At 37.7% G+C, this 13,068-nt stretch overlaps 1 protein-coding gene across 1 annotated transcript in view; it reads left to right on the top strand.

Annotated features, from left to right (window-relative positions):
* Window positions 1–3,345: 3,345 nt before the first annotated feature.
* LOC126972991 (uncharacterized) overlaps window positions 3,346–13,068 on the top strand; it is a 34,243-nt gene continuing 24,520 nt past the window's right edge. The window contains exon 1 of the mRNA XM_050820111.1: window positions 3,346–3,497. Coding sequence (XP_050676068.1) covers window positions 3,474–3,497 — 24 coding nt within the window. The 5' untranslated portion in view covers window positions 3,346–3,473. The remainder of the gene's footprint in view (window positions 3,498–13,068) is intronic.

The raw sequence follows: 13,068 nt of genomic DNA, 5'->3' as shown, positions 1-13,068 counted from the left end.
TGTAATGACAGTAAGGAACGAGACGAGCAGGATGTTCAGCTGATGGAAATTGATAGGCCTTGCCCATTACAATGCAGTGCCACAAAGGATTCTTAAAAAACCCGAAAATTTTGAGTGGCCATACTCTTGCCCTCCTCACCTTGAGACAAGATGATAAGTCTCATTTGCCCAGTAGTTTCACTAGCTACGGCGCCCTTCATACCGAAACACAATAAGGCTTACACATTACTGCTTCATGGCAGAGACAGGCGCCGTTGTGGTACCCATAATCTAGCCGGCATCGTGTGCAAAGGAGCCTCCCACTGGTATATAAGGGATTTCCACCTAGATATAATAACTCATCACGATATCTCTGGAAGTATAAGGCCTTAAGGCCTTGAAATTTGGTAGGAATATTCCTTTCGCCGAGGAGAGGTGAGCTAAGATTTTACAAAATTCCGCCCGCAAGAGTTTTTTTTTTATTATGAACAGCACAACGTCTGTGGGGTCAGCTAGTAACTTAATAAAAGAAAATCTTAATGCAGTAAAGTAAGTAAGTGCACACTCATTGACACATAGCTGCACGACGCATATTAAAAGTGATGCTCCAGGAAGAAAGTGAAAGACCCCAAGAGTGATCAGCCCGCCAGCCATATGATGACACTCACTGGCCATAAAGTAACAATCATCCTGAGAGAAGCAGTCAACAACACGAGAAAGACATTTTATTTTTTATTTTTTTTATTTTATTTAGACAGTTCCTATACTATGAGTTCCGATAACGTTTTATTTAATACAATTCCCTAATACTAATAATAATAATATAAACCATTAATTACATAGACTCTGACAGCCTTCGAGTAAATCTCTTTTAATGTTTCTCGAGCCTCCCCACGTTCTCAACTTACCTTTCATATACCACTTTGTAGTACAGCCTATGTTAATAACACATTTATAAGAAGATCGTGTGATAATAATTCACTTAGCACCTGTGATGTATTCTTAATATATTAGTATTACTCTTTTGTCTTAAAACAATATTTAAGAAAATGTAGATGGAAATTTAATATATAAAATTCTCTTCTCGCGGTGTTTATAGTTAAACTAGGCTAGACCGATTCCCATGAAATTTTGTGTGCATATTGGGTAGGTCTGAGAATCGAACAACATCTATTTTTCATCCCTCTAAATGTTAAGAAAAGTCCACCCCAATTTTTTTTTTAATTTTTTTAGATGAATTTATTTTTAATTGGTACAACATTAAAAAATACATAAAACCCCATACACCTATCTTTGTATCGCGATTTTTATAATATTCTATTCCATCCACATATCCGCAATAAGGTTGCAAGATGGCAATCGAATACAATAATTGTAGTACGATAAATTTTATGTGTCTACGATATATTTAGTAGGTCTGAGAATCGGTCGTTATCTAATTTTTATTCCTAAAAAATTTTAATTATTGAATTTTTTTATTTATTACTTTATATGGCAATACAGCGTTTGCTGGGTCAGCTTGTAATTATATAAATAATTAAATTAATATACTTTAGCTTATAGATTATTTTTATTTATTGTCACATTTTTGCTACTTTTTCACCATGTTTCAAGTTTACTATTTTGCCTAATATGTTTAGTTTACTTCTAAATAATTAATGGATCTGCTGGGTCTGTTTGAATTATATAAAATGTTATTATGCTTGAATATGACTGTTTCCTGAAATAATTAATTACCCATACTATACATACTTGAACATATTACATATTATAAAGCCGCTCCCCACATGGCAACAAACATATTTATTATACCAATGTTTTCACCTACCGGGATTCGAATGTAGGACCCAAGGTTTGAGGACAGAGTCATTTACAGACCAGCAGTAATAAAGAAGAAGTACATACACATTGTCGAGCAGCCTCCGACCACAGTATCAGCCAGGTCATCTCCCGACGGGCCTACCCCAGTTACTTCCCTTCATCTCGATTACGGTCCAATCGTCTCCATACTATCCTACAACTATTGAAGAACTTTAGCCAGTAGTCGGTGATCTCGAATGCAGTGAACAGCTCAATCACTTGTTTTCCTTCAATCAACTTGATCCCTGCCGCTTGCACCACCACACCATCCAACACTAACTAAAATATCATTTTCCATCTAGATGTGTGGCCTCTCTAGGGAAGCCCAAGGGATGACAGTGTCGCTATGAGCGCCTTGTGCCACACTGCGGTCAAAGAATGTCACTATGTCTAAACTGACCTCTAAAAGCGTTTTGCCACTACGTCCGATACAAATCCGATCCGTATCCATAAAAAATGGTCCGGTGTAGTCCTAGAACTATTTCTAACGATTGACGAAAATAAATTGAAATAGTTCTACGACTACTTCGGACCGCGTTTTCACGGGTACGGATCGGACGTAGTGCGAAAGCGCTCTAACGCCTCCAAAACAAACAAACTATCGACTCAACTGCTTCCGCTAATCTATCAATGTTTCACTTACATATTTTCGGTGTCCAATTTCAAATTTGGGCTTCGTTCACATATGGTTGCTTTGTGAGTGTAAATAGCTGGATGTGTTGTGATGAGCTGTTTGAGCTAAATTCTACTATTGCACTACCTGATACAAACTTTAGTATCATCCACATCATTTGGATGACGAACGCAAGTCGATGGAGAACCAGAGTGCGATTTTCAAGGATCTTTCAACGCCGTACAACCACACCATAAAATTAGCTTCTTCCTTGGATAATGTTTCCAGGACGCTTAGACATTGGCACTTCCAAAAAATGAGTAGGTATACTCACCTAAAAGGTAATTTAAGGTTCCTGTAATTCCTCTGGTGTTTAAGACAGAATAGGCGGCGGTGATCACTCATCGTCAGTTGTCACGTTCGCTCTACTGTCCTCCTCTATCATAATAAAAGACAGGCGTGACCCTCTGTACAGTTCAACATTACGTAAGCATGTCATTAAAGTGGAAAGTGTTGAGTTTCCTTAACCCTCTTGTTCATAATAGAATATAATCAGTTTCACGATGAAACGGATCATATAAAAACAATCTCTAACACGTCATTATAGAGGGTTTTTGATTTCATAAACATTCATATTTATAAATAAGACAAGTTGACAATTTAACATTTAAATTATTTAAAGGGACCTTATCAAAACAATTCATGACCCATTTACGTCATCATTAAACAAAGAACGACCGTGTGCTGCCGGCTCGCGGCACACGACACACAGAAACTGGAACACATTTTTGGAAACAATAAAACCACATTTGTTCGCGTCCTTTCACCATGACGAGCACTCTCTCTCCCAAGATATTCTCGGAGAGTTGCTTCCTCAGTACACACCTGGCCGCGCTCAGAGAGAGTCGAGCCGATCGCAGCCGATCTTATACGAACTCGCACGAACTGTTGAGTATGTGACCGAAGCTCAAATTGTAACGGAAATCCAGTTTAATTGTGATTTTGTGAACAAGTGATAATAATGTTCAGATTCTTTGTTTTCATGGTAAGTTTGTGAAAATTATACAAAGGAGAATTATAAATCTGTAATGGCACTTTAATACATAAAGATTAAATCTAGTTTACAAATTAAAATAAGTTTAATATTAGAGGAAGAACTTTAAGAAAAATAGACGCAAACAGTAGGTATATTATAGATATTCAGAAAGTAAAGATTAATAAAATGACAAAGTTTAATCTTTTTTTGCGTCCGATTATCTCTGGCCTGTGGTCTTTCGAATACGATTTCTAAATATTACGATTTTGTTTACGAATGTTTCAGAGAACTTAGCTTATTATGCTTCGTACATTATTTTAGTAGAATAACAATATAATATTTTTTTTTGTTATTTTTTCCTAACAACTTCCTAAAATACATATTGAGAGGAGTCTGGTTAACAATTAGTTAATACCTATGAACATTAAAGTTACTTTATAAAAAGTATTTCAATAAAGTATAAAATATTATAAATTAGTAATTATATTAATATAAATTATTTCAATATTATGCAAACAAGGGCTGTATCTCGCCAATTTATTAGTCTGGCACTTATTTAGATTTATGAATGATTATCGATACTAAATCTGGGTTTTTCAAATTCAAATATTTTTATTTAAATAGGATATAATGTCACTTATTGAAAGTCATAAACTACCACGCATTCCAAAAGGTATGCCTCAGACATGGAGAAGAACGGGACGTTCAAAATTGTACCGAGCAGATATTATTTATCTTTTTTATGAGAGATGAAACTCTTGATGGAATACAATATTCTGTCTGCGTCTGTCACTGTGAGATATCAGGTCTTAAGTCTCTACGGCGTCCTTCAGACAGAAACACATCTTGCACATATTAACTGCTTCGCGGCAGGAAAAGGCGGCACGAAATGCAGAATATCTGGCATTTTTCATTCGTGCAATTATTTATCCTTTCCGTATATTCCGATAAATCTATAAATAAATATCGAATTAAATTATGAATTTCTTCTTTATTAGATCAAATTTTCGTTGAGAGCAACAAGTTAAATACTACCGAAAATATTTTCTTGATTATTATACTACCATCAACTTATAAAGACTCTATAATCACACAAAGTTTTACTATCAGAATAACATTAAGTTAAAACACAGCTTAGAAAACGAATTAACATACTCAACTGCAATGAAACGCCTTTTAGGATTAATTAGTTTGTAGTTTCAAGTTTGGAGATTTAATAATACAACTACTTTTTCCATGATGATTTCCAATACTTAGCGAAATGATTATAACAGTGTATCGGGATGGTAACTGTGTATGGCGGAGGTAACAATATCTTGAACCATGCAGTTACAGAAAGATGAATTGGACTTACTTAATGCCTTGTTTTGGAAAAAATTCAACGAAAAGAGTTAGATTTTGACGTGTCACGTCGTGACCATGAAGTGTGACGTGATGTGAGACGCGTCACGTGTGCGAGCGTGTCAGCGGGACGGGGGCGGGGAGGGAGGGCGGTATATAACTGTAAACGGTAGTGCGTTACGTTATGCTCTACTTGACGAGCGACGCTCAATGCTCGGCACACCAGCTCGTACCTATATACGGCTTGGCATGTACTGTTCTTGGCGTGTAAGGAATCTGTTTTTTCCTTACTGTTACAATGTATGGCACTTATCAGCAGATTGGGATAGGATGCATTTATTTATCGTTCCAAGCTCGATGTATGGACATAGATACTTCATACGATCTCTGTAGTGCCGATCAGTTAATGCAGCAGTTGAATGCAACCAGTAGGTAGGTGGGTCGGTCCTGGGCCGCAGCGCTGGACACAAATGAACAGCAATTTTACCAGTGGGAGGCTCCTTTGCACAGGATGCCGGTTAGATTAAGGGTAACACAACGGCGCCTATTTCTGCCGTGAAGCAGTAATGTGTAAACATTACTTCGATTTGAAGTGCGCCGTAGCTAGTGAAAATACTGGGCAAATGAGATTAAACATCTTACGTCTCAAGGGGACGTAAGCAATTGTAGTGCCGCTCAGAAATTTTGGGTTTTTCAAGAATCCTGAGCGGGCGAGAAGGCAGAGCGTATTAATTACCATTAGTTGAACGTCCTAATCGTCTCGTCCCATATTTTCACAAAAAAAAGTTCAAAAAGGTAATGCAACCGTGCCGCTAGATACTTTAGGCGACAAGCCAACCGTGGACGCTGTCAAGATCTGCCCTGGGTAGCTCGCAATAGCCAACCCTGCCACCGCCGCGCGGACATTTATTACACCTTGGACCGTACGTAAAATGCCGAAGTTCTGAATGCTCCGTTTGAGTCTGACCTGAATCTTAACTGTCATGGAAAAGTACCATCGAGCTTGTAGTTCTGGCGCGGTGCTCTTTAGTTCAGAGCTCTCTTTTGTTGAAAAAGGCCACATTGAACAGCATTTCGTCCATATTGCCCAAAAATGGGCCTTTGATTATTATAACCTTACCCCCTATTGCTCACAGCATACAGCTCGTCAACAATTATTACATACTTGAACTCTAATCTCGTTAGTGCTGGAGTTGTTTAACGTGCTACACCATTCCTTCTGTATACCAGTGATAAACGGGAAACCTCCAACGTACATTGTTATGCCTACGATAGCTCCGAATACATCGGTCATGCTGTTGTGCTCTGTTAGGAAATCGTTGACTAGTGCCTGAAGAAATTGAATTGTATCTACTATCTAGGCCATTTTTAAGAACGTTTAACTCCCAGAATCCTCAAGTTTACGTAATAACTTACCAGTGGCAGGATCCTTTGCACAGGATGCCGGCTAGATTATGGGTATCACAACTGCGGATTTTTCTGCCATGAAGCAGTAATGTGTAAGTAATACTGTGTTTCGTTCTGTGTTTTTTTACTAATATTAAAATATTCGATTAATGTCCTATATAGTTCTACATTAAGCTAGTAAAGTTAAACGTACATTAAGAGCTGTATACAACGAAGGCGAGGGAACTAATATTTCGTTGTCAGAGTGTCGGCCACTGGGTCACCCAACACCCGACACCTGCAGTGTATTCCACACAACCGGCGCGGCATTCCTCCGCATCGCGTCCTCAATCTAGATACCGAACACAGCACGTTCCTCCACGACGTGGACGCCCCCGCGCTCTACCAACGCGAAAGGCTCCGTGGACACACGACGACTGCTAAATACATTCAAGCAACAAAGATCTCAGTTTTCTAACTAAAGGTCTAACTCTTCTGAGTTAGACCTTTAGTCAAGACTTTAATCAAGTTACGGCCTATTTCTGTATTTAACCGTAATTACCAATAGGCGATCCAAGATTGATAAAAGAATTCGGTGATCTTTGTATTTGATGATGACGTATTTTTTTGTATTTGTACGAATGTATGACACATTCGTACATTGACATATAATAAAAGCTGCATTTTAGTTAATATTGAATTAGATATTAAATACTGAAAGCCGAAGCCCGTGAACGCTGGAATTCCGTAAGGCTGTATGTTATCTCTTATAATGTTTCTTCAGCATATCAATGATATGTTGGACACCCCCAACATACATTGGTATGCAGACGACAGTACTGGTCATGCAGTATACCCGGGCCATACAGGTCTCTCTCGAGAAATTGTCGACCAGTGCCAGGAAAAACTTGTACCTTCTATCGAGTCCTGTCTTCGCGCATTGAGAAATGAATTTTGTCCAATATAACCCCCAGAAGACTCAAGTTTGCACGTTTACCAGTAAAAACCCCATTTGTCGTATCACCGCTCTTCGACAACACCTCCCTTAAAGCCTCGCCTCGTATCGAAATACTGGGTCCCGAAATCTCGAGTGATTTTCAATTCCGTGGTCATCTTGATGGCAAATCCAAATATTTAAAAAAAATGTATATTTCATTAAAAAGAGCGCAAAAAAGAATACCGGGAGAGGTTCTTGCGGCACTTGTTCTCTGTCAGAGCACCATTTGTTTCCGAAGCAGAATCGAAACTAAATGCCCTTTTGCCTTTAAATTGGCATCGAGGAAGCTGGGAATCATTAGTAAAGCACGTCAACACTTCAAGCTGGCCCACATTCTAGCGCTCTACACAACGCAGTTCCGGCCACATATGGAGTCTTGCTATCATCTCTGGTCTGGCGCACCCCTGTACTCTGTGATCACTTGTAGTTGCATAGAGACGTCGCTTCATTGTGTGTCTTCTACCCCATTTATAACGGGGAGTGTTCTGAAGAGCTGTTTCACCTGATTCCTGTCGGCGAATCGCACCATTTCACGACACGCTACAAATTTGGATATCAACCTCACCATCTGGATGTGCTGCGTTCTTCCACAGTGCAGTTTCCAAGGAACTTTCTGCTGTTAAAGCTGTGGAATGAGCTTCCTTGTGCGGTGTTCCCGGACCGATACAATATGGGTACCTTCAATAAAAGCGCTTACACCTCTCTATAAGGCCGGCAACCTGCGAGTTGAATGAGACAAGATTTATCAACAATACGTCACTCGAACGGTTGGCTCAGTGGAAAGAGCGCTCGTACGAAATTATTTTCGGTTGCACGCGAGAGGATGCGTGTACTAGTCCCGTGTCGTTCATAATTTTTTTTTTTCAATATAATTTGTGTAATTAATCCCAGAAGAGCATGCATTACTTTTGAACTATCGTCACCAAGAAAAACATTGGGTTTCGTGTAATGATACACAGGATGTGTAAATCTTATAACAGTTGCTTTCTTGACATCGACATATTTTCGTGCTCCCCTGCTGTGTTCAGACACAGTTTAGAATTAAAATTAAAATCGTTGTTATTGTTGCCAACTCTAATTTAATTGTTTATGCGCATTTTCAAATTAATTATTTCTGTGAATGTTTGCGTTTGTGACTGTATACCTTTGATTTTTCTCTTTGTTATTATTGTATGTGTGAAACATGTGTTAGGACGCATCTATATTTATAATTTATATCTCTACCTATATTGTTCAATTCTTGTGATGTGTTTGTTATGTTCCCTTGTAAAAATAAATAAATAAGTGAGGGTTATCACTTTAAAAAATAGCAAATTACTTAAATTTTGATATATATATAATGTTTAGATTATTATGTACTTTCCATGAAAAGAGGTAATATTTAGGTATTATACCTACAAAACTTAATTAAATTGATCTTATTTCAAACTTCAAAGAGTTAAGTTAATAATAAGAAGGTTGAATAGCAGATGTTTAATGTAAGGAAATATGCAATTAGAAAACAGAAATTCTCGACGGCTTTCAAAATCATAAAATATCCAAAAAGACAGTGAAAGTAGTAATACCGTACGTCTCGCCTAATGTAAACCTTAATGTTAGCAATATAGCCGCGCGGTGGCGCCGCTGTGACCCATAAACCGCGACAACATAAACAATCTCCACTGTTTACACTTCAGAACAATTTCCAATAAATTGTACGAAACTTGAACAAAACAATGACTGTTTCAAATATCGGGTATTATCTCGAACTACCGCTTACATTCGATGTCTCATGTCAATTTTGAACATCGCAGCCTACAATCTGACATGTCGTTGTGAGCAAGAAGCGTTCTCTCCGCCGTACGCTTCCTCAGCCGTCTGGACTCCCTACTCTCAATGTAAACTAAACCTTACTCCAGAGGTCTACGGTCCAGCGCGCGTGTTCTTGAGATGAACTAAAGTCGCTCGACCCGCTGTGGCCTGAGCAGTTCGGGAGCCTGTGCCGGTCTTCGTGCGAACGTTTGGGTACAAAATGCTCGCGACCTGAATGGTGTTCTGTCAATCCTGCATTTGTCTTCTAACAGTGCGCTCGCTGACGACCGCACTGTCCGCCTCGGCGCCTGCTCTTGTTGATGATGGTGGCACAATAACCCAATCATCTCGGACAGTAAAACATCGGTTGCTACCACTTCCTGATCTTCACGTGAAGAAACCGATAAATTTAAAAAGCTCCCCATGAAGTCGTACGAGGCACATAAGGAGTACAGCCACCTAACGTTGGGTTCCTTCTTGGTCTTCTAACAAACCCGTCTGGGCAACTTGACCAACAATTTTTATTAACTTAATAATAAAATAGTTTAAATGTACTTAAATTATACGTAGGCATGACATTACTATATTAATGTGATATTTTAAAATCTACAATTTATGGAGATTATGATCGTGAGAGAAGCAATATAAATTTGTTTTTAAAATTAAGAAAATATGAAAAAAAGATACCAATGTTTTCATCTATATTAAAAATATTATTATATAACTGTAGCATAAGCTGTAGGGGAGAGTTAAACCCATAATTACTATGATGGAATTTAATTTGCAACACTTCTGCAAAAAAAGGCACAAACGAATGAACATTTAAAACTGTCGATTTTTTGCGTTTGACAACAGTGCGGCCAGTATCTTATGTAATATATAACACACCGAACAGTTTCCCGTGTTAAAAAGTTTTGTTTAATTTGTTAGTTATTAGTTATAATGACCATTAGTGTTTGGGCAAAGGCGCTCAGTGTATATTAAAATACTTTAACAACTCATTGATTTGACATCATTGCTCATTTGAAGACTTAATTTATCTTCAAGTCCTAGTTATCTAAGTAATGAACAACATCAGACATGACAAAATTGTACTCTAGCATATAACCAGTAAGTATTTCAAACAAAGTTCACGTAGATACAAATATACAGAGAAAAGTTACCATATTAAGCCTTAACTGCTTGATAAGATTGTATTTGATAGTTGAGATAAATCAACAGATAATATTCCAACGATAGTCCGAGAGAACAGTTATAATAATATACTGAGGAATGGTTCCGGTGACCCACTGACCACTGACCATTGCCGCTTCATAACAACATTTTAAAATAAATGTACCTAATTAATGTTAATAATATACATTTCAATCTTGACTCATTTATTTCAAATGTTAAACAATTTGATATTTATAACGTGACTTACACTTTGGAAGAGTACTATCAGTATAATGCATATGTATTCAAACAGTATTTTTTAATATAAAAAGACGATAAACGTAAGTGTCACCTCATGGTGGGTGATCACCCCTACCCACACTCTCATAGGACTGCTCCCGGCCTATCAGATGAGTATATCTAGGATACGTTCATCACATCAGCCAGAAGACCTCCACTGCTGGACAAAGGCCTCCCCCAAAGATCTCCACAACGATCGGTCCTGCGCTGCCCTCATCCAACGTATTTCGGCGATCTTAACCAGATACGTTCATTTGGTCGATACAGGTGAGGACTGTGACCTAGATGTGCTAAACACAGGAAGTATAGTAACATTACAGTCTATTACCAGCAGAGGTTATTTAGAGCAGTCCGCGGGCGCGCGGTTCATTGACCGGAGGCCGTCACTGGGTGAAGGTCGCCGCCCGAGCGCCCAGTGTGGCCTAGTGCCCGCGGCAGTCCTCGTGCTGCAGTTTATATACGTGTGGCACTCGGAATGTTTTGAGAAACTAAAAAATAACCTTTTATGGATAAGATAATTTAAGATAATATGGATAAGATAAACCTATAACAATGTCGTAAGCGCGCCGAAGAAAGCCTGCTGCAAATTTATTGATCATGTCACGGCACCATTCCACATTTGTTTTCTTCAATTAAATTTTTCACTGCTAGCACATTTTCCTCGGTAGCAGTCGTCGACGGACTATTTCTTTCTCCATCCCCCAACGATAGTCGACTGCACTTAAATTCGTAATGCCAACGGTAGATAGCTGCTTTAGAAGGACCTTCATTCATAAACGCCGTTTAAAGTCGATCAAATGACACATTTGAAATATAAAAAACATTGCACGAAAATCACCACATGGACGTGTGGTGTTGCTCTACATTATGGTTTACTAACACTCTACGAGGTGGACGCCCTAAGCACACCTTATACAAACACCTCCATCTTATAAGGCCGGCAACGTTCCTGTGATTATATATATAGTTGATTTGATGAGGCTCGTGTTCTATAAGAGTAATTCAATGTAAGTGGTGTAATAATATATAATATTAATATGATCACTATCACTATTATATACCGTGGTGAAAAAGACTTCAACGCGCTCTATTGTGATTTTTGTGAGAGAAAGAAAACAAACATAATATACCTGGGTGAGTTACTACGAACGTTGTGAAGGTACCTAAATTTATATGTTCCAAACGGATAACGCAACACAAATTGTAAATTTTAAAATGATAATTACTATAAAATATAATTACTATTTAACCGTAAGAATTGATTAAATATTTAGGTAGCCAACGTAAAATTTAAATCAAAAGGCATTTATTTTCCTTAAAATTGCTAACCTTTAGAATTTGATGTCATTCAAATTCCTTTTTGATGTGATTTCTAACACTACCAACGCTCTGGAAACAAATGGTCAAGTCTTTCTGTCAAAGCGGCATACACTTATGCGCGTATTATTTAACATAACCATTTTTTTCATATAGTATTTTAAATAACAGGTCCTTATTTTTTGTTTTAAATAATATTAATTAGGCTTCAAGTATTGTTGTCATATCTAAGTCTACACAAGAAACAAGGAATTGCTTATTAGGTATTTGAATTTCTAATCCACACAAGGATCAATCATTATTATGTGGGTAGACGTGAAACTTTCATTATAAGAACCCGACCGATTCAAATTCAAATAATTTTATTCAAAATAGGATGTGACATCACTTTACCGCACCAACGTTTTTAAACAATTGTTTTGAATAACGTAATACTTTTGTTTTCATTTTCTGGGATCATTGTAAAAGCATAGATATACCTACATCGCCCCACAAAAGGCTGACTAACTAGATTAGGCCAAATAGTAGGCATTATAAGTTAATGTCTGTTCCTTTTAGTTTCTAGCAAATTCGTGCCTATGAACATTATCAAGAATATATTGAGAAGCAACAGTCAAGATAATTTCTTTGAATTTTGTTCTCAACAATTCTTTAGAACCTCGGTTATGAATAGCGCTAATAGCCCTCTTCTGCACCACATATATTGTATTAATATCGGCAGCGTTGCCCCATAGCAAAATACCATAGGACATAATACTATGGAAATAACTAAAGTATTACTAGTCGCGCCGTATCTATGTCAATTAATTGTCTAATCTTTTTAACCGCGTATGCTGCAGAACTAAGTCTGTTCGCCAAACCTTCAATATGGGGTCCCCACTGTAATTTGGAATCCAGAGTAATACCAAGAAATATAGCAAAGTCCACCGGATTTATCGACTCTCCGTTTACCAAAACACTTGCATATACATTTTTGATATTTGGTACCTACCTACGGTAAATTTTATGTTTGGTTTTCTTGCTATTTATCAATAGGTTATTAGCGCTAAGCCAGTAGTAGATAATATTATTACTCACCTGGAGAAAAGCTAACTATCCATCAGCCTGCGACCCAGGTCTCGAGCCCTTCGTATTAATATTAGAAGTTAAATGACTTGTATTGTTTTTAGTTTACCTTTAAATATGAAATTGTTAAATCTCCTCCCGAATGAGAAAGCTCATCACATTGTATTGTAGAGCTATCGTCGATCATTTGATCCGCTGTTATTGTGTTGTGAGAGAGTCATTTGGTCA

The sequence above is a fragment of the Leptidea sinapis genome, chromosome 28, assembly GCF_905404315.1.
Source record: "Leptidea sinapis chromosome 28, ilLepSina1.1, whole genome shotgun sequence".
NCBI classification, from domain to species: Eukaryota; Metazoa; Arthropoda; class Insecta; order Lepidoptera; family Pieridae; genus Leptidea; species Leptidea sinapis.
This window is presented reverse-complemented; position numbering and strand designations above follow the sequence as displayed.